General features: G+C 44.6%; 1 protein-coding gene across 12 annotated transcripts in view; it reads left to right on the top strand.

The window, feature by feature from the left end:
- CAMTA1 (calmodulin binding transcription activator 1) overlaps positions 1–23,016 on the top strand; it is a 2,106,456-nt gene that overhangs the window by 1,223,834 nt on the left and 859,606 nt on the right. For all 12 annotated transcript variants that reach the window (XM_077458256.1, XM_077458247.1, XM_077458246.1 and 9 more), the window contains exon 5: positions 14,020–14,091. In XM_077458256.1, the coding sequence (XP_077314382.1) occupies positions 14,020–14,091 (72 nt within the window). The remainder of the gene's footprint in view (positions 1–14,019; positions 14,092–23,016) is intronic.

Here is a 23,016-nt window from a genome sequence, read left to right as displayed (position 1 = left end):
ACTGGATAGGAGGGAGGCGGCATGTAGAGGAACCGATCCCTCCATGTAGCTACTGAATGCCCACTTCTCCTCCTCTCCCACCGACATTCAGCAATTGCAGAAGGGAAATAAAGGGGGATCAGTTCCTCTACATACTGCTCCTGCCGCTTCCCTATCCCCGTCCTGCTGCCCCAGGCCCCTGTATGCTTCTGCAGCCCCTCTGTACAACTGGATGGGAGGGCGGCAGCATGTAGAGGAACCGATCCCTCCATGTAACCGTTGAATGCCTGCTTTTCCTCCTCTCCCTCCAGCAAACATTCAGCAGCTGCAGAAGGGAAATGAAGGGAAATGAAGGGGATCAGTTCCTCTACATGCTGCTCCTGCCGCCTCCCTATCCCTGCCCTGCTGCCCCTGTGTGCTTCTGCAGCACCCTTGTAAAACTGGAAAGGAGGGCGGCGGCATGTAGAGGAACCAATCCCTCCATGTAGCCACTGAATGCCCACTTCTCCTCTCCCTCCCACAGACATTCAGCAGCTGCAGAAGGGAAATGATGGGGATCAGTTCCTCTACACGCTGCTCCTGCTGCCTCCCTGTCCCTGCCCTGCTGCCCGAGACCCCAGTGTGGTTCTGCAGCCCCTCTGTACAACTGGATAGGAGGACAGCAGCATTCAGAGGAACTGATCCCTCTATGTAACCGCTGAATGCCTGCTTTTCCTCCTCTCCCTCCAGCAAATATTCAGCAGCTGCAGAAGGGAAATGAAGGGCCTCAGTTCCTCTACATCAGGGATGCCCAACCTTTTGAAGAGCGAAGGCCACTTAAGTGACTTGGTAACCGGTCGCGGGCCACAATGAGTGGAGTGGGAGGATGACAGGCCCGTGTCCACTCTGCATATGGAGAGCAGACACGGACACAGCCCACTCTAGTCCATGGGCCCTTCAATCCTATCCACCCAGGCAGAAGGGGGTGGATTCCCTTCTGTTTTTTTAGCAGATCAGATTGGAGGTAGGCAGTGCACCTGCTGATCAGTTTGGAAGCAGCCCAGTAACCACTGCAGAATAGTTATGCCGATCTCCGCAGCCGCCTGCTTTCTCTACCGCTGGCTTCATTCACAACACTGATGCTCTGGGATGACCGATCTGCGATCTGGGCTTGCCAACCAGCTATCCCAGAACAGGAGGCCGTGGGCCACATCAGAAGGCTTTGCGGGCCACTGGTTGGGCACCCCTGCTCTACATGCTGCTCCTGCCGCCTCCCTATCCCTGTCCTGCTGCCCCAGGCCCCAGTGTACTTTGTCAGATTTGAAAGAGGGGAAGGGGTCAGTAAATGTGTAATTTACTGGCCCCTTCCTTGTTTTAAGGAATAGAGTAAGTGATCGGTACCTGTGTTGTTTTTTTATTATTATTAAACTGCAAAGAAAAGGACTGATGAATCTGACCTCAGTCATTTTTTCTGTCTCAAAAGTGAGACATCAAACCAACCCCGGATATTTCACCAAAGCCCTCCAATTCCTTAAAAAAAATTGGAAAAATAACTAAAAAAATATTTTGTAAAATAAATAACTAAATAAATAAATAACATGGTAAAAAAAAAAAAAAAGACTACTGACACCAGTGGCGGAACTACCAGGGTTGCAAAGGTATAATCACACACATAGGTTGGACTTGACTGACTTGTGTCTTTTTTCAACCTCACCTACTATGTAACTATGTAACTTGCAACTGGTTTCTGGCGTGCAGGGGCCCCAAGAAAGGCAGGAAGGTGGCCCTATGCTTTTATTCCCCTTCAGACTGTCTCTATCTAATTGAAATCCTGTGGCAAGCCATACAGAGGCGGTAGCAGATACTGGCGGTTGAAACTGCTTTTAGAAAGCAGGTTAACGCACTATTTGGCCTGTTGTAGTCATGTGACCTGCAGTCTAGCGGGATATGGTTGCGGTAGAAGAAAGAAGAACCCAGAATAGGACCAGACTGTCACTTATCCTGATCCAATATTTTATTGAACAATGGAGACCGAACAACTGACATTTCATAATGAATCTTTGAAGCTTAATCTCCCAATAGCAAATTATTTTAGAATTTTTTTTTTATTTCTTATTTTTGGGTCGCTTGATTTGAAATGGACTTAGTACCTTCTTCTGCTTTTCATTTTTAATAAAAGACGCTTTAATTAAAAGTCACAGAAAAATTCTGTAAATGAATATTGGTCTGTTTTAATAAATTTGATTTTTAAAGATTTGCCTTTCATAGCAATCTTTAATTATTTCCAAATCGATGTATTAACACAAGCCGCACAAGTGTATCGTATGCAATGTATTCTATCAAATCACTGCTGTATTTATAAATGATTGCAGATGGCCTATTTTATGTGTATGTAAACTCAAAAAACAAAAAAAGTAATATATTGCCCTTACTGGTTCTTAGATGTGGCGGCTGCATTCGTTTTCTTATGTCATGGTTGTTTCCTCTATATTTCCAGCTGGTGATCTTGCAAGAAACACACTTCCTGTCCTGGAGTAGTGATGGACGAACTTCCGACGGGACGTTTCGCGAACGCGAAACGCGAACGGGCACAAACGTTCGCGAAAACGACCGTTCGCCGCGGGCTCCATTGACTTCAATGGGAGGCGAATTTCGCAAACCTTTAGGTCGAATTTGCGGCCACGGGGTAATTATTAGGGGGTAGCACGTAGTCCCACCACCTGGACAATAGCATAATACATGTATGAGGTGAATTTGGGATCGATAACTACAAGCATTTTTTTTTTATTTGGGAAATTGTTCTGACAATTCAGGACTATGGAGCTAATGAAGGCAATGGAGGAGAGGGAAGGTCAGGGACCAGGGTAGGCAAACAAGAGGGTGCAGGAGATACAGAGCACTGACAGCAGCACCGTAATACAGAGCACTGACATCAGCACCGTGACATACAGCGCTGACAGCAGCTCCGTGACATACAGCGCTGACAGCAGCTCCGTGACATACAGCGCTGACAGCAGCTCCGTGACATACAGCGCTGACAGCAGCTCCGTGACATACAGCGCTGACAGCAGCTCCGTGACATACAGCGCTGACAGCAGCACCGTGACATACAGCGCTGACAGCAGCTCCGTGACATACAGCGCTGACAGCAGCTCCGTGACATACAGCGCTGACAGCAGCTCCGTGACATACAGCACTGACAGCAGCTCCGTGACATACAGCGCTGACAGCAGCTCCGTGACATACAGCGCTGACAGCAGCACCGTGACATACAGCGCTGACAGCAGCTCCGTGACATACAGCGCTGACAGCAGCTCCGTGACATACAGCGCTGACAGCAGCTCCGTGACATACAGCACTGACAGCAGCTCCGTGACATACAGCGCTGACAGCAGCTCCGTGACATACAGCGCTGACAGCAGCACCGTGACATACAGCGCTGACAGCAGCTCCGTGACATACAGCGCTGACAGCAGCTCCGTGACATACAGCGCTGACAGCAGCTCCGTGACATACAGCGCTGACAGCAGCTCCGTGACATACAGCGCTGACAGCAGCTCCGTGACATACAGCGCTGACAGCAGCTCCGTGACATACAGCGCTGACAGCAGCTCCGTGACATACAGCGCTGACAGCAGCTCCGTGACATACAGCGCTGACAGCAGCTCCGTGACATACAGCGCTGACAGCAGCTCCGTGACATACAGCGCTGACAGCAGCACCGTAAGCAGCCCCAGGAGGAAGTCAGCACAGCACAGGGATGGTGTGATCCCCTCATAATAAGAACCCCCAGGAGGAAGTCAGCACAGCACAGGGATGGTGGGAGCCCCTCATAATAAGAACCCCCAGGAGGAAGTCAGCACAGCACAGGGATGGTGGGAGCCCCTCATAATAAGAACACCCAGGAGGAAGTCAGCACAGCACAGGGATGGTGGGAACCCCTCATAATAAGCAGCCCCAGTAGAAATATGACACCGCTCAACCTCTTCAAAGAGGAGGGTAGGGGCATATAGTACGGTGTGCTTTTTTGGGTCAGGGAAGTGAGCCAAATGAATTAAGAAGGTCTGTGTGCTTGATTCCAAAAATTGTTTATAGACATATACATGGTCTACTGATCACATGTGTTGAATTCCTCCGAGATCCATGCCTCATTCATTTTTAGAAATGTGAGGTAGTTAACACTGTCGTGAGCTAGGCGAGTACGCTTATCGGTCACAATCCCCCCTGCTGCGCTGAACGTCCTTTCGGACAGGACACTGGATGAGGGGCAAGCCAACAGTTCGATTGCAAATTGGGCAAGCTCTGGCCAGAGGTCAAGCCTGCCCACCCAGTAGTCTAGGGGTTCATCACTCCTCAGAGCGTCCACATCGGCCGTTAACCCAATGTAGTCGGACACCTGACGGTCTAGGCGTTCCCTGATGCTGGATCCGGATGACACCTGTCGATGGGTCGGCTGAAAGAATGACCTCATATCCGAAGTCACCAACACATCTTCAAACCGGCCTCTTCTTGCAGGCGCTGTTGGATTGGTACCCGCAAATCCTTCTCTGGGAGTGGGAATTGCTCCTCTGCCAGCGCACGCAAAAGCAGAATGCAGCATTTCTCGAAGCAAGGCCTGGAAGTGCTGCATTCTGACAGCCCTCTGCGACGGCGGTAACATTTCCGCCATTTTGTGTTTGTACCGGGGATCTAAGTACGTTGCCACCCAGTACTGGTCCTTGACCCTCATGCTTTTTATACGGGGGTCCCTATTAAAACACTGGAGCATGAAGGCCCCCATTTGCACTCAAGCGGAAGGTATGTGGTGGTGGTGGTGTTGTTGGTGGTAGTGTCTTTGGGGGTGCACATAGCAGAGAGTGAAGAAGAGGGTGCAGATCGAGAGGATGAGGAGGGTGCAGAAGAATAAGGCTGAGTGAGCCACTCAACCAAGTCTGGTGCGTCCTTTAAAGTAATTGAACGCACCTTCTGCAACTTCCCACTTTGGCTCAAGGCTGTTGCTCCTGCCCTACCCCTACCACCCCTGCGGAAGGGCCTGCCTCTTCCTCTGCCTGTCATTTTTTAAATCACCCTGTGACAAAACTCTTAGTCCCTATACCGCTGAAGGACTGCTGCAGTATAGGGCAGCGGTCAGCAGTAGTGCACGTCAACCCTATGTATTGTGGACCGATAGCGGTCCTTACAGAACAGCAGACTGTACTGCACTCAGGCCTATGTACCGTAGCACCCTATACCAAGTTACCAGTCCTTATAAGAACTTTTGTGGACCAAGCAGGTTGTGTGTTAGTGATTAGCAGACTGTACGTCAGTCCCTATACCAATGAAGGACTGCTGCAGTATAGGGCAGCGGTCAGCAGTAGTGCACGTCAACCCTATGTATTGTGGACCGATAGCGGTCCTTACAGAACAGCAGACTGTAACGCACTCAGGCCTATGTACCGTAGCACCCTATACCAAGTTACCAGTCCTTATAAGAACTTTTGTGGACCAAGCAGGTTGTGTGTTAGTGATTAGCAGACTGTACGTCAGTCCCTATACCAATGAAGGACTGCTGCAGTATAGGGCAGCGGTCAGCAGTAGTGCACGGCAACCCTATGTATTGTGGACCGATAGCGGTCCTTACAGAACAGCAGACTGTACTGCACTCAGGCCTATGTACCGTAGCACCCTATACCAAGTTACCAGTCCTTATAAGAACTTTTGTGGACCAAGCAGGTTGTGTGTTAGTGTTTAGCAGACTGTGCGTCAGTCCCTATACCGCTGAAGGACTGCTGCAGTATAGGGCAGCGGTCAGCAGTAGTGCACGGCAACCCTATGTATTGTGGACCGATAGCGGTCCTTACAGAACAGCAGACTGTAACGCACTCAGGCCTATGTACCGTAGCACCCTATACCAAGTTACCAGTCCTTATAAGAACTTTTGTGGACCAAGCAGGTTGTGTGTTAGTGATTAGCAGACTGTACGTCAGTCCCTATACCAATGAAGGACTGCTGCAGTATAGGGCAGCGGTCAGCAGTAGTGCACGGCAACCCTATGTATTGTGGACCGATAGCGGTCCTTACAGAACAGCAGACTGTAACGCACTCAGGCCTATGTACCGTAGCACCCTATACCAAGTTACCAGTCCTTATAAGAACTTTTGTGGACCAAGCAGGTTGTGTGTTAGTGATTAGCAGACTGTACGTCAGTCCCTATACCAATGAAGGACTGCTGCAGTATAGGGCAGCGGTCAGCAGTAGTGCACGGCAACCCTATGTATTGTGGACCGATAGCGGTCCTTACAGAACAGCAGACTGTACTGCACTCAGGCCTATGTACCGTAGCACCCTATACCAAGTTACCAGTCCTTATAAGAACTTTTGTGGACCAAGCAGGTTGTGTGTTAGTGTTTAGCAGACTGTGCGTCAGTCCCTATACCGCTGAAGGACTGCTGCAGTATAGGGCAGCGGTCAGCAGTAGTGCACGGCAACCCTATGTATTGTGGACCGATAGCGGTCCTTACAGAACAGCAGACTGTAACGCACTCAGGCCTATGTACCGTAGCACCCTATACCAAGTTACCAGTCCTTATAAGAACTTTTGTGGACCAAGCAGGTTGTGTGTTAGTGATTAGCAGACTGTACGTCAGTCCCTATACCAATGAAGGACTGCTGCAGTATAGGGCAGCGGTCAGCAGTAGTGCACGGCAACCCTATGTATTGTGGACCGATAGCGGTCCTTACAGAACAGCAGACTGTAACGCACTCAGGCCTATGTACCGTAGCACCCTATACCAAGTTACCAGTCCTTATAAGAACTTTTGTGGACCAAGCAGGTTGTGTGTTAGTGATTAGCAGACTGTACGTCAGTCCCTATACCAATGAAGGACTGCTGCAGTATAGGGCAGCGGTCAGCAGTAGTGCACGGCAACCCTATGTATTGTGGACCGATAGCGGTCCTTACAGAACAGCAGACTGTACTGCACTCAGGCCTATGTACCGTAGCACCCTATACCAAGTTACCAGTCCTTATAAGAACTTTTGTGGACCAAGCAGGTTGTGTGTTAGTGTTTAGCAGACTGTGCGTCAGTCCCTATACCGCTGAAGGACTGCTGCAGTATAGGGCAGCGGTCAGCAGTAGTGCACGGCAACCCTATGTATTGTGGACCGATAGCGGTCCTTACAGAACAGCAGACTGTAACGCACTCAGGCCTATGTACCGTAGCACCCTATACCAAGTTACCAGTCCTTATAAGAACTTTTGTGGACCAAGCAGGTTGTGTGTTAGTGATTAGCAGACTGTACGTCAGTCCCTATACCAATGAAGGACTGCTGCAGTATAGGGCAGCGGTCAGCAGTAGTGCACGGCAACCCTATGTATTGTGGACCGATAGCGGTCCTTACAGAACAGCAGACTGTAACGCACTCAGGCCTATGTACCGTAGCACCCTATACCAAGTTACCAGTCCTTATAAGAACTTTTGTGGACCAAGCAGGTTGTGTGTTAGTGATTAGCAGACTGTACGTCAGTCCCTATACCAATGAAGGACTGCTGCAGTATAGGGCAGCGGTCAGCAGTAGTGCACGGCAACCCTATGTATTGTGGACCGATAGCGGTCCTTACAGAACAGCAGACTGTACTGCACTCAGGCCTATGTACCGTAGCACCCTATACCAAGTTACCAGTCCTTATAAGAACTTTTGTGGACCAAGCAGGTTGTGTGTTAGTGTTTAGCAGACTGTGCGTCAGTCCCTATACCGCTGAAGGACTGCTGCAGTATAGGGCAGCGGTCAGCAGTAGTGCACGGCAACCCTATGTATTGTGGACCGATAGCGGTCCTTACAGAACAGCAGACTGTAACGCACTCAGGCCTATGTACCGTAGCACCCTATACCAAGTTACCAGTCCTTATAAGAACTTTTGTGGACCAAGCAGGTTGTGTGTTAGTGATTAGCAGACTGTACGTCAGTCCCTATACCAATGAAGGACTGCTGCAGTATAGGGCAGCGGTCAGCAGTAGTGCACGGCAACCCTATGTATTGTGGACCGATAGCGGTCCTTACAGAACAGCAGACTGTAACGCACTCAGGCCTATGTACCGTAGCACCCTATACCAAGTTACCAGTCCTTATAAGAACTTTTGTGGACCAAGCAGGTTGTGTGTTAGTGATTAGCAGACTGTACGTCAGTCCCTATACCAATGAAGGACTGCTGCAGTATAGGGCAGCGGTCAGCAGTAGTGCACGGCAACCCTATGTATTGTGGACCGATAGCGGTCCTTACAGAACAGCAGACTGTACTGCACTCAGGCCTATGTACCGTAGCACCCTATACCAAGTTACCAGTCCTTATAAGAACTTTTGTGGACCAAGCAGGTTGTGTGTTAGTGTTTAGCAGACTGTGCGTCAGTCCCTATACCGCTGAAGGACTGCTGCAGTATAGGGCAGCGGTCAGCAGTAGTGCACGGCAACCCTATGTATTGTGGACCGATAGCGGTCCTTACAGAACAGCAGACTGTAACGCACTCAGGCCTATGTACCGTAGCACCCTATACCAAGTTACCAGTCCTTATAAGAACTTTTGTGGACCAAGCAGGTTGTGTGTTAGTGATTAGCAGACTGTACGTCAGTCCCTATACCAATGAAGGACTGCTGCAGTATAGGGCAGCGGTCAGCAGTAGTGCACGGCAACCCTATGTATTGTGGACCGATAGCGGTCCTTACAGAACAGCAGACTGTAACGCACTCAGGCCTATGTACCGTAGCACCCTATACCAAGTTACCAGTCCTTATAAGAACTTTTGTGGACCAAGCAGGTTGTGTGTTAGTGATTAGCAGACTGTACGTCAGTCCCTATACCAATGAAGGACTGCTGCAGTATAGGGCAGCGGTCAGCAGTAGTGCACGGCAACCCTATGTATTGTGGACCGATAGCGGTCCTTACAGAACAGCAGACTGTAACGCACTCAGGCCTATGTACCGTAGCACCCTATACCAAGTTACCAGTCCTTATAAGAACTTTTGTGGACCAAGCAGGTTGTGTGTTAGTGATTAGCAGACTGTACGTCAGTCCCTATACCAATGAAGGACTGCTGCAGTATAGGGCAGCGGTCAGCAGTAGTGCACGGCAACCCTATGTATTGTGGACCGATAGCGGTCCTTACAGAACAGCAGACTGTAACGCACTCAGGCCTATGTACCGTAGCACCCTATACCAAGTTACCAGTCCTTATAAGAACTTTTGTGGACCAAGCAGGTTGTGTGTTAGTGATTAGCAGACTGTACGTCAGTCCCTATACCAATGAAGGACTGCTGCAGTATAGGGCAGCGGTCAGCAGTAGTGCACGGCAACCCTATGTATTGTGGACCGATAGCGGTCCTTACAGAACAGCAGACTGTAACGCACTCAGGCCTATGTACCGTAGCACCCTATACCAAGTTACCAGTCCTTATAAGAACTTTTGTGGACCAAGCAGGTTGTGTGTTAGTGATTAGCAGACTGTACGTCAGTCCCTATACCAATGAAGGACTGCTGCAGTATAGGGCAGCGGTCAGCAGTAGTGCACGGCAACCCTATGTATTGTGGACCGATAGCGGTCCTTACAGAACAGCAGACTGTAACGCACTCAGGCCTATGTACCGTAGCACCCTATACCAAGTTACCAGTCCTTATAAGAACTTTTGTGGACCAAGCAGGTTGTGTATTAGTGTTTAGCAGACTGTGCGTCAGTCCCTATACCGCTGAAGGACTGCTGCAGTATAGGGCAGCGGTCAGCAGTAGTGCACGGCAACCCTATGTATTGTGGACCGATAGCAGTCCTTACAGAACAGCAGACTGTACTGCACTCAGGCCTATGTACCGTAGCACCCTATACCAAGTTACCAGTCCTTATAAGAACTTTTGTGGACCAAGCAGGTTGTGTGTTAGTGTTTAGCAGACTGTGCGTCAGTCCCTATACCGCTGAAGGACTGCTGCAGTATAGGGCAGCGGTCAGCAGTAGTGCACGTCAACCCTATGTATTGTGGACCGATAGCGGTCCTTACAGAACAGCAGACTGTAACGCACTCAGGCCTATGTACCGTAGCACCCTATACCAAGTTACCAGTCCTTATAAGAACTTTTGTGGACCAAGCAGGTTGTGTATTAGTGTTTAGCAGACTGTGCGTCAGTCCCTATACCGCTGAAGGACTGCTGCAGTATAGGGCAGCGGTCAGCAGTAGTGCACGGCAACCCTATCTATTGTGGACCGATAGCGGTCCTTACAGAACAGCAGACTGTACCGCACCCAAGCCTATGTACCGTAGCACCCTAGACAGACCAAGTTACCAGTCCTTATAAGAACTTTTGTGGAACAAGTGAGTTGTGAATGATTAGCAGACTGCAGCAGAAGGGCAGCAGTCAAGTATAATATTCTTTCTATATTTGGAAGAAAGAATATTATACGTGTACAAGCCTATTACCGTACCACTGATACCAGTCCTGAAAAGAACCTTTGTGGAACTAATAGTAACAGCAAGTCTTTAAAATTATCCTCACTGCCTGACACACTGCTTCCTGCCTGTCCCTATACAAATTGGCAAAAAAGAGTAGGCTGGAACGATTAGCTGGAACAGCTCTTTTGTGGACCTGATAGTAACAGCTAATGATGATGATGATGATGATGATGAAGAAAGACTAATCTGGCTGAGCTGTCCCTAAAATAGCAGCATACAGCGCTCTGTCCCTTTATCTAAACTGACAAAAGAAACTCAGGCTGCTGACCTAACACCTATACCAGTCCTGAAAAGAACTTTTGTGTACCAAATAGCTAGCGTTTTCTCTGTCCCTACTCCACACAGGATCCTTTCCCTACAGTGACAGAAGAAAGAATGTAAAATGGCCACCGGATCGGGTGTATTTATAGGTTAGGGGGAATGTCCAAGTGTCCATGAGCTGTCATGTCTCAATTGGTTGTCCTGTAACACATGATAAACGTGTCACGAAAGGTTAAAGTTCTTGTATACATTAAACACGTAAGTCCGCCGGGGCGAACGACGGAAAAAGGCGTTCGAACCCGCGGACGGCGAAAGTCGGAAATTCGCCGCGAAACGACCGCCGGGCGAACCGTTCGGCCATCACTATCCTGGAGTGACAACGCTCACTTATTGTATCTATGGAGTATAAGCGTTGTCACCCTAGGTTAGGAGGTATCCTAAGACTACATAACATATCCTCCTGCCTTCATCGTTATAACTTGGGGAGGGGGGGTTTGTTCAGTAATTCACAGAGGTAAACTGGGAATAAAAATAAGACTGCTTGAAGTCGGGGGAATTAGATAGTATTAGACAAGCTTTACTCTTGCAGTGGGTTCCTCCTCACTACAAGGATTAAAGGCCAACTCCATAAAAATAAAAAAATAAATCAACTCTTGCAATGCAACTCTTTTTATTGCTTGTTATGTCTAGGGTTAGAGGCTTAAAGGATAGGTTCACCTTTGGAACACGTTACATGTGCCTCCTGATGACGCACCGATACACCTGTCCCCTCCTCCTTTTCTGAATGAAAGACCTGGGATATGCAAATATAATATGTTGTGCTAATAATCCTCAATATAAAAAAATATATATATCATATTATCAAATATAAAAGTTCTATCTCCTAGTGCAATAATTTACACTGCAAATTAATTCGCAACTGATAAGTGTATCAAAAAAGTCCTGAATTTTGTCCCCACACCGGACGGAATATCCACTCTCTTCCTACAGAGGAGCCATAAACAGCATGTGATTCCAATGGCCAGCGTAGCCTGAGCTTCCGACTCTCCCCCACCAGGTTTAGCTGTTGGCCAAGGATGGTAATGACCATATATATCCTCTATCCGCCTCCACATCTCGGTTTGTTCCGACCAAAAATTCTGACCAATTTTTCTTTATTCGGGGTTTCAGATATATCTGAATTTCCAAATGACAATAGTAACAAATGTTAACGAATTTGAAATTAAGAAACAAAAATTTGAATTGAATTAAATTTTAATCGAACTTGAATCAAATTCTAAAATGAAATTGAATTCAAAAACAAGAATAGAATGAAATAGAATAGAAAATAATAGAATACAAGGCTAGAAAAGAATAGAAAAAAAAACCAGATGAAAATAGAATATATATATATATATATATATATATATATATATATATTCTATTTTCATCTGTTTTTTTTTTACAGTTAAATTATATATATATATATATATATATATATATATATATATATATATGAATAATTTAACTGTCTTCAGAAATTCAAATATCAAATAAAACAAATTTGAATTTGAATACAATTGATTAGAATAGAAAAAGAAAAAGAATAGAATAGAAAAACAATAGAATAGAATAGAACCGTCTTCCAAAATTAGAATTTCTAATAGAATACATTTGAATAGAATAGATTAGAAGAGAAAATAATAGAATAGGATATAAAATAGAAGTATAGAATAGAAAAATAAACAATAGAATAGAAAAAATTCTTCTAAAATTCGAACTTTGAATAGAATAATTTTAATTTAATTAGAGTAAAATAGAAAAGAATAGAATAGAATAAAAAAGAATAGACTGGAGAATAAAAGATTAGAATAGAAGAAAGAATAGAATACAAAAAAATAGAAAGAATATAACAGTCTTCCGAAATTCAAATAGCATAAATTCAAATTAGATTTGAATTTTCCAAATTTGTTTGAATTGACTTCAATTTGACCGAAATTGGGAACATTTTAATCGAATTGGAAAATGAATAACAAAACTAAACAAATTCTGAAAATTAATTTAATGAAATTAATGAATTTAACTAATTTAACTACATTCAATTATTTAAATAGTAAATCGAAACAAAACAAAACACATTTTTTCATTCTGCACATGTCTACTACTTATGCTCAAAAACAAAAAAAAATAGGAGAATGAACGTTTCACATAGTATGAAATCCAATGTAATAAATTCTGAAAATGAATTTAATGAATGTAATGAATTTAACAAATTTAACTAAATTCAATTATCTAAATAGTAAATCAAAACAAAACGAAACACATTTTTTCATTCTGCACATGTCTACTACTTATGCTAAAAAAAAAAAAAATAGGCAAAAGAACGTTCTACATAGTATGAAATCCAATGTAATAAATTCTGAAAATGAATTAAATGAATTTAACGAATTTAACAAATTTAACTAAATTCAATTATTTGAAAAGTAAATCAAAACAAAACAAAACAAATTTTTTCATTCTGCACATGTCTACTACTTATGCTCAAAAAAAAAATAGGAGAAAGAACGTTCCACATAGTATGAAATCCAATGTAATACATTCTGAAAATTAATTTAATAAATTTAACGAATTTAGCAAATTTAACTGAATTCAATTATTTAAATAGTAAATCAAAACAAAACAAAAAACGATTTTTTTCATTCTGCACATGTCTACTACTTATGCTCGAAAAAAAAAATAGGAGAAAGAACGTTCCACATAGTATGAATTCCAATGTAATAAATGTATTAAAAACCTAAATTGACTTACAAAAAAAAAAAAGTACTGTGCAATGTACAAAATGATTCCAGCCAGCACAAAGACTCACTTCTGTTAATATAATGACATCAGCATGGAACTCCGCCCTACACGTTTCGTCAGATGTGATGCCTTCCGCGGCCTGTGATTTCGCACATACCAGGAGGCAAAAGGAGCACAGTACATGCCATTTCCTTGACGTACAAGGGAGGTAGGGCCGGACCAAAAAAATAAATAAAGGGAAAAAATAAAAAAGCTTGCTATTCATGTAGCAGACTGGAGGATTGGGCGAAGCAGAGGGATAGATTTGAAGGGTGACTCTAAAGGTTTACAGGTTTACATACACTTTGCCACATCTAAAGCAAGTAATGCAAATGTTACCAAACATTCTCCGGTAGAGAATCTTCCAGGTCCATGTGTTTTAAATGACGGTGATGGATTCTCCACCAGAGAATGTTGGATGAAAGTCACATTTACAAGTAGACCCTTAGTGGTTGTTTTATGTTCCTATTAATATTTTGTATTAATATGTCTCTTCTTTATGTTTTGTTGCAGTGTCTCTATGGCTGCTATGTCCATTCGTCCATTATTCCAACGTTCCACAGGAGATGTTACTGGCTGCTACAGGTAGGGTCACCCGGATGGTTTTCTATTCTCTCCATGATGGGTTGGTGGCTACTCGATGTTGGTTGATGGAATTGTTGGTTGGTGTTGGTTGGTTCCTCTTGTTTTTTTATGGCTTTGCTGCAGTTGATCGGCTTGTTTTTCCTGGCTGTTCTCTGGTTGGAGAGGACGGCGCTCCTTATACCTTGAATCAGTTGTTTTGTACATTGTTTCCCTTGTCAGTTCTAAAGCTTTTTGCTTAAGGATATTTTGAATATTATTATTCCGGGAACCAATGCTCTGATGGGATGAGAATTTATTAGAATCCTTTAGCGGAATACATCTGGAAATATATTGCGCTGTTTGATGCTTAGAAGTGTACCAGACTGCCTAGACACGAAGGCGGCCATTTTTCACCCTAATATTCACAATAATACAGCCTCAGTTTTATTTAAAGAGCGGCTCCAGGCAGATAAATAAAACATCCGTTTATTCTCTAATATATACCTTCAAAAGCAATAATGTCATATTTTATTTTTTTCTTTAATTCAGCTCGTAGTTCTATGAATTGAATGTCAATTCTTTGGCAAAAAAAGAAAAATCCATCTTTATATTGAATTACCATAGTGCAGCTGAAAGTTAAAGCACAACTCCAACCAAAACGGTTTAGGGTTAGGAATGCCTTACAGGTTTTTATTGCTGTTCTTCTGTAGACATTGTGGAGATTCTTATTCACTTCCTGTGTTGTCACCAAGACATGAAGCAAGCAAAAATCTCTTTAAAGGGGTATTAAACCAGAAAAGCCCGAAAAATTCAAAAACAATGGTCCCTCCTGCAGGCTTAAGTCATAATGTACTAGTATGGACCACATACCCATACACAGAGCCAGCACAGCGTTGTCAAGGTACAGTATCGATGCCATCTTCCCCTGGTCTTCCTTCTGGGTTGGCGGGCTCCGGCTGAATGAATGGCAGGGGCCGCGATGATGTCACTCATGTGCAAATGGCTCTGGCATGGAGCACAGTTGACTATGTATATATATATATATATATATATATATATATATATATATATAGGGCTTTTTTCAGTGGGCACGCAGGGGAACTCAGTTCTGGCACCTCCAGCACTGTATGCAATGTCAAGTGTGCTGGGACGTGTTGGAGGGTCTAGTGATGCTGGCTGCTGGGGGATCTATTGTTGCTGGAGGGGATCTTTTGTTACTGAAGGGTCAATTGTTGCTGGAAGGGATTTATTGTTTAAGGAGGGGTCTACTGTTGCTGGCTACTGAAGAGTCTATTGATGGTGGCTGCTGAGAATTTTTTGTTGGCTGGGGGGGTCTATTGTTGCTAGGGGGGGGTCGATTGTTGCTGGTTGCGAGGGATCCTTTTTTTTTTTTTTTTTTTTTTTTGGCTTTTCTTGTTATGAATGCTAAATTCCATACAAATTACTTAGCACTACAAAATTATACTTGGATCTATAGTCTCTAAAAGGGGCCGTACTGGGAGCTGGGTATGGGGTGGAACCAAGGGTCAGTGGTTGGAGGTGGGAAGGGGCAGAACCAAGGGACGGTGCTCGGAGGGGGGTAGGGATGGAACCAATGACTGGTGCTCAGAGGTGGGTAGAGGCGGAACAAAAGTTTTATGATTGGAGGTGGGTAGGGGTGGAACCAAGGGTCAGTGCTCAGAGGTGGGTAGGAGTGGAACCAAAGATTGGTGCTCAGAGGTGGGTAGGGGTCAGTGCTTAGAGATGGGTAAAGGCAGGGTCAGTGCTTGGAGGTGTGTAGGGGCAGAACCAAGGGTTGGTGCTCAGAGGTGGATAGGGGCAGAACCAAGGGTCGGTGCTTGGAAGTGGGTATGGGCGGAAACAAGGGTCGTTGCTCAGAGGAGGGTAGGGGCGGAACCAATGGTCGGTGCTCAGAGGTGGGTAGAGGTGGAAACAAGGGTCGGTGCTCGGAAGTGGGTAGGGGCGTAACCAAGGGTTGGTGCTCAGAGGTGGATAGGGGCAGAACCAAGGGCCGTTGCTTGGAGGTGGGTATGGGCGGAACCAAGGGTCGATGCTCAGAGGTGGGTAGCGGCAGAACCAAGGGTCAGTGCTTGGAGGTGGGTAGAGGTGGAACCAAGGGTCGGTGCTCGGAGGTGGGCAGGGGTGGAACCAAGGGTTGTTGCTCGGAGGTGGGTATGGGCGGAACCAAGGGTCAGTGCTCAGAGGTGGGTAGGGGCGAAACCAAGGGATGGTGTTTGGAGGTGGGTAGTAGGGGGCAGAGACACAAAGTGACTTAGAAGGAGAGAGTTCTTGCACCTATTCTTTAAGAAAAAAAGCCATATATATATATGTATATAGAGTCTGTATATAGAATTTATAGACTAGGCCATATTTGAATACATATATATTTATATATTCAGACTATAAAAATCTGTTTATTTTACTTTTCCCAATCTAGAATAAATAAAAATATAACAACTCAATTATTATATTAAGATCCAACTCATTCATATATATATTGGTAATGTTAATAAGGAGATATTAGATTAAGGAAGGCTTCTAACAAGTTGACTGGCTCCATGTGCTTTTTCCCCCTCTACCAGCCTGAGCTTTGTTGTACAAGGTATTGCAAGGGGCTGATGCCAGATAAAAATCAGGTACTCTCACTGCTTGCATTTGAAAAAAAATCTATATATTTAATGACCTATCATTGTACGGAGCTTAGCATTGTTTGTGTCATTTATATTTGCCTAGAGTTCAGCTTTCAAGGATTATCACTGAGGCCATGCTGAGTGGCTGCCACCATTTTTATTGAAAATGCCAGCGGCAGAATCCTGTACTGTACCGGTTTCATCTTGTACAATGACACCTTCGCTCATGCATGTTACAGGTACACATTTAGGCATTGCTGACTTGGTCATTTTGAGGCTCTTTAATGATGTGAGAATGGCTGGAGGTGCTCACTGGCAATGATATATTTAATGAGAACCTACACCGAGCTTGAAATACGTTCTTATTATTCACTATGAGGCTGTGAATGGGGATGTGCAGATTTATTTCTTTTTTTTTTTTTTTTACAAGACATCAGGATATTTGGTAATGAGCTTTGGGTTGTTTTTTTATGGTGCTAACATCTTCCGGTTGTATATATGCCTTCTATTATAGTTCCTTTTTTGTTTCTCAAATGGGATCTGACATTTGAAGAGATAGAACGCGTAGGTAGGACTTTGTGTCTGGATGAAGACAAGGTGTATGGTGTACAGCTCGATACTAAGAATCTCACCAAATAATGGTACACCCCCTTCCCATTCTACTTAAGTATATGCTCTTAGAGGGTTCATACTTCCACCGAATATATGGAAATATGGTGTTTTCGGTGATAAAGGCTTTGCCTGGGCGGTCGGAGCTGCTGCTCTGCAGCACCAAAAATCAAATGGGCTTATCGGGTCAATATGGGTGAAGCCAGGGGAGATTTTCGGACACCTAACCTTATGGAGGGTGCCTAGCTGTACTGCCTTAACTGAGTAGAATTCTTAAAGTCTAACACCGAGCCACTCCAGAGTCATTAAAAATTACCCCCCCCCCCCCCAAAAAAAAAAAAAAAAAGATTTTCTTGCCAACTAATAGGAATTGGGTTGCACACCAATGACATTAAACCATCAAATTAATTTAAAGTAGAACTGGGGGCAAATAAGTGCAAACGTGATTATAACCCTTATAGGGTTTATTGTTGCCATCTGTGTCCCATTGAGGAGATTCCCCTTCACTTCCTGGCCCATAGACAAAAAAGAAAGTGAAAAAAAAATCCTCTAAAATAAGAGAATGCCTGTTTGTCATCAGTGCCACCATAACTAGTATGCCCATTGGAAGATACATCCCCCCCCCCCATTCCTGTTCTGGGGACAATCCAAAATGTAAGATTTTCTTTCACTTTCATTTTCTATGATAATGGTAAACAAGACAAATGGAGACGCGGGGGGCCCAGAAAGGAACAAAAAACCTGGCAGGTGTTCTAATCCCTTTGCACTCCATCCAAAATTTTAAATATATATATATCTTTAGTTATACTGTACACACAGAACACACAGGAAATCTCCCGCTAGAGGCCACATCCTCAACGTGTTTCTCCCTTACAGGGCTTAATCATAGAGACCTACGAATATTTTTGTTATCTGTGTCCCATTGGGGAGGCTCCCCTTCACTTCCTGTCCCATAGCAAAACATGAAGTTAAAAAGACTTCCTTTAAGTGATGGAATCTCTGGTTGTCATCAGGGCCACCAGAACTAATATGCCCATTGGAAGATAACCGCCTATTCCTGTTTTGGGGACAACCCAAAATTTGGGATTTTCTTTCACTTTCATTTTCTATGATAACATAAACAGCACTAATAGAGAGGGTGAAACTCTCTGACAGGGGCACAGACAGCAATAAAAACTGACGGGGGTTCTAATGCCTGCCCACTCTATCCAAAACTAAAAACAAAAAATCCTTTAGTTATACTTTAATGAGCAACCAAACAGGTTTAAGTGGTGTGCCCATTTAAAAAATTAAAAGTCAGCAGCTACAAATACTGCAGCTGCTGACTTTTAATAATCGGGCACTTCCCTGTCCCAGGGTCCAGCGATGCGGGGGATCGAAGCCCCGCTCATCCCCCCTCCATTCGGCAGCATCGGCATTGTAACTGTGGGTACCCATCTGTGGCTTCACAGCCGGACACCCACTGTGCATGTGCGAGCGGCGCCGCTCACTGTGAGTGACCACACAATCATCTGGGACCTGTCACGTGTCCCAGATGACTGACAAGAGGGAGGGGGCAGAGCTGAGCCCTTCCTGTGCCGAGGGGAAGTGATGTTACCAGCTCAGGCACGGAAGGAGGCAGACTACGAGGAACCCCCACCAGCCATTTAGAGGTGAATAAAAAAAAATCCACATTTTTTTTTTTTTTTAGGAATATCAATAATTGTTTTTGTGTGCAACCCCACTTTAAGCAGCACACATAGGAAACCTCCCACTAGAGGTCACGTCTTCAACGTGTTTCACCCTTACAGGGCTTAATCATAGAGAGACCTACAATTATTTTTGCCATCTGTGTCCCATTGGGAGATTCCAACAGCCATTTAGAGGTGAATAAAAAAAATTCTACTTTTTTTTTTTTTAGGAATATTAATAATTTTTTTTGTGTGCAACCCCACTTTAAGCAGCACGCACAGGAAACCTCCCGCTAGAGGTCACGTCTTCAACGTGTTTCACCCTTACAGGGCTTAATCATAGAGAGACCTACAATTATTTTTGCCATCTGTGTCCCATTGGGGAGATTCCCCTTCACTTACTGCCACAGGGCCAAAATAGGAAGTGAAAACAAAAGTCAGGGAATCCCTGGTTGTGATCAGGGCCACCAGAACTAATATTCCCATTGGAAGATTTCCCCACTATTCCTGTTCTGGGGACATTCCAAAATTTGGGATTTTCTTTCACTTTCTATGGTAACAGTAAACAAAACAAATAGAGAGGGGGGGGGTCTCCTTAACAGGGGCACAGACAGCAAAAAACTAATCCCTCCCAACTCTTTCCAAAACTATAAAAACAAAAAAAAAATTGCCTTTAGTTATACTTTAATGAGCAAGCAAACTGTTTGCACTCCTTGTGAAAGCAATAAAAAAAATGAAAGCATCACTGTAAGAATAAATAAATAAATAAATAAATTAATTAATAATAAAAACCAAAAAAGTAAAGTTCTCCATCCTCCTGTGCTTGTACGCAAAGGTGAATGTGCGTGTCGGTCCCACACGCGCGCAAACACAACAATAATTGCACACATGTGAGGTATCTCCGCAAAGGTCAGATCATGGCCAGTAATTCTAGCACCAGACCTCCTCTATAAATCTAAAGTGGTGACCTGTAAAGGCTTTTGAAGAGTTGCCTATGGGTAGTACATTTTATATTGTCTCCATTGTACGGGTGTGGGCACCCTTAAAGGAATTTAGATGGGGGGGGGGTCACCCAATTTTAGTCCCATTGTTTGTGTCAGTAAAATGAACAGTGCCCCATCGTTGTGTCAGTGTGAATATAAGTGCCCTATTGTTGGTGTCAGTGGGAGGAATTATACCTCACTTCTGGTGTCAATGGAAAGAATGGTGCCTTATTACTGGTGTGGTGTCAGTTGGGGGAATAGTGCCCCAAGGGCCAGTTGGAGGCAAGCAAAGGGCCACATCCCCAGCCCATGGGCCACAATTTGGAGGCCACTGTGTTAATGCCAGTGACAGACTACGGGATATCTGTCGTTTTTTTGTTTTTTTTTTGCCCATAGTTACACTTTAAGTGCAGCTGCAGTTTAATTGATCATTGCCAAGAAGAGTTACTGCCTGTGAAGCTTCAATGCTACTAAGCCAAATATATCACCAACTCTCAGTAGAATTTGCTGAGCCCACATACAGGAGATGTGCTCCTACATCTGAGTGCAGGGGAAGTCGATATGTTTTACCCAGCAGCTGATACATTGTAGCATTGACAATTTTTGGATAATATACTATGCAATGTGGTATATTTACTAAAGGCAAATGTGCACTTTCCAAGTGGAGTGGCACCTCTGCAAGTGCAGTTGCCCCAGAGCTTAGTAAATGAGGGAAGGTTCTGCTGACTTCCCTCATTCAATCATGTGCAGGCCTTGAATGTGTAGCACCCTGGTCCTAAACAGGGCTGCTAATAAATCTAGTTGTGCTAGGTAGTAACTAGCCTGGCTGATTGATAGTTTGATCCACTGATTTCTGAGTTTAATTGGTAGTCTCTCTCTTCTGTCAATAGGTGGCACTGTTGCCTTTGGCACTTGGATGACGGATTACAGTGAATTCAGGTGAAGGATAAATAATTAGTCTCAGCCAATCAGCCAGAGTTTCTTTGGCCACTGTGCATGCTGGGATAGGCCATTTATTCAAGAGGAGTCAGGTGATCGGGGCTCTTCTCACCCAGGGCTGCAGCCTGGGTGGATGTGTATCAAACGGCTCATGGTTGCCTTGCCCAAAGCCTGAGGCCTATCCAGGAGTCCTACTGGCTGCTAGTTCTAAGTGAGGTCTATCCAGTAAATCAAGGATCTGCAAAGGAGGAGCAGCAAAGGTTAAGTCCGAAGTTTGGGGCGGAATCACGTTTGTTAGAGGCTCAGCCCGAGGGGAGCCTGATCGTTGCCAGAGGTAAAGGAGAAGCAGCTGCCACCAAGGGATGACCACTCTGGTTACCAGAGGTAAGTTTTGGAAGGGATGAAATTCTGAAGGAGTACCAGAGCAGACGCTTCACGAAGTAAGTGAGAAAGCTTCAGTGGAGACTCATCAAGGAAGACGGTGGGTAGCTGTGAGTAAAGCCTGAAGGAGTACGGCGGGTAGCTGTAAGTAAAACTTGAAGATAAGTACGGCGGGTAGCTGTGGGTGAAGCTCGAGGGATCCAGCAGGTAGCTGAGAGTCCAAGAAGTCTGGTGAGAGACGGCGAGCTGAGCTTAAGGATCTACAGTAGGATGCTGTGAGTTAAACGTGAAGATCTACAAGAGGAATGTCAGTTCTCTGGGGGTCACCATCAGGCCCTTGAAAGTCGGGGAGACCGCTACACATATGATTGGGTGTTCTTCGTAAAGAGTGAAACTTTACATCATTTACTAAGCTCTGGAGCAACCGCACTTGCAAAGCATACAGTCTATGTGCCTTTCGTAAATCCACCCCAAATGTTTATATATTGGCTGCTTTTATTTTTAACAAAAAAAAATAAAGAAAAATCCCCTAATCACTACTTTTGTTATTTTGGCAATAAAGCTGCTAAAAAAGAAAACTGATCTTCTAGTCACTTAAGAAAATGATCATTTGACGCCATTACTCTTAAAACATTTTCCCTTTAAATCGCCGTTTTAGCCGTTTATTTTTCCCAGATTACCACTGATTTCCAGCTATTTTAGACTCGCAGTAATTCCATTCCAGTAAATGAAATGCTGTTTAAACAATTTATCTCAGAAATGTAAATGATCAAACAGGACTTTGCTGACGGATGTCCTAATGTTTACTTTATTCTAATTAGATCGGTCATATTCAGTATGTGGCAAAGCCAGTCCGTATTTAAATATGATTTATGCCGACGTTTCCTTCCTACAAGATATAGTTAGTTAACTCTTCTCGGTCACCAGATTTCTCCACCTGCAGGGAAATCATGGGATTACGCTGAAGCAGGGAGTGGGAGAGGATGCTGTATTGACAGCTATGTTGGTTCTCCATGTTTATCAACCTGTAGGGTAGTCACATGGCTCTTTTTTTCTCAGGAAACTGTACAGGTCTAAAGTAATATAGATGGCAAATACAGAAAAATCACCTTAACCCTTCAACAGTTTTTCTTGGCTTGAGGGGAATCTGAATCTTTTGTTATACAGAATGATAGCATTTCTCAAACTTTTTTCAGTCACAGCACCCTTTAAAAGTATGCAACATATTGAGGCACCCCAGTCCAAATTTTAAAAACCGTATATGTTCAATGGAAAACCTGAGCCTGGGATGAGGCACACAACCACCTTAATGAAATTTAACTTCACATAAGAAGCCTTCCTTCACATCAGAGGTCCCCCATCACATCAGAGGTCCCCCATTACATTAGAGGTCCCCCATCACATCAGAGGTCCCCCATTACATTAGAGGTCCCCTTCACATCAGAGGTCCCCCATCACATCAGAGGTCTCCCATCACATCAGAGGTCTCCCATCACATCAGAGGTCCCCCATCACATCAGAGGTCCCCCATTACATTAGAGGTCCCCCATCACATCAGAGGTCCCCCATTACATTAGAGGTCCCCTTCACATTAGAGGTTCCCCATCACATCAGAGGTCTCCCATCACATCAGAGGTCTCCCATCACATCAGAGGTCCCCCATCACATCAGAGGTCCCCTTCACATCAGAGGTCCCCCTTTACATCAGAGGTCCCCCATTACATTAGAGGTCCC

The sequence above is a fragment of the Lithobates pipiens genome, unplaced genomic scaffold (assembly GCF_037356315.1).
Source record: "Lithobates pipiens isolate NorthernLeopardFrog02 unplaced genomic scaffold, aLitPip1_a1.2 Scaffold_27, whole genome shotgun sequence".
In the NCBI taxonomy this organism is placed as follows: domain Eukaryota; kingdom Metazoa; phylum Chordata; class Amphibia; order Anura; family Ranidae; genus Lithobates; species Lithobates pipiens.
The sequence above is the reverse complement of the archived record's forward strand: the minus strand, read 5'-3'. Positions and strand labels throughout refer to the sequence as shown.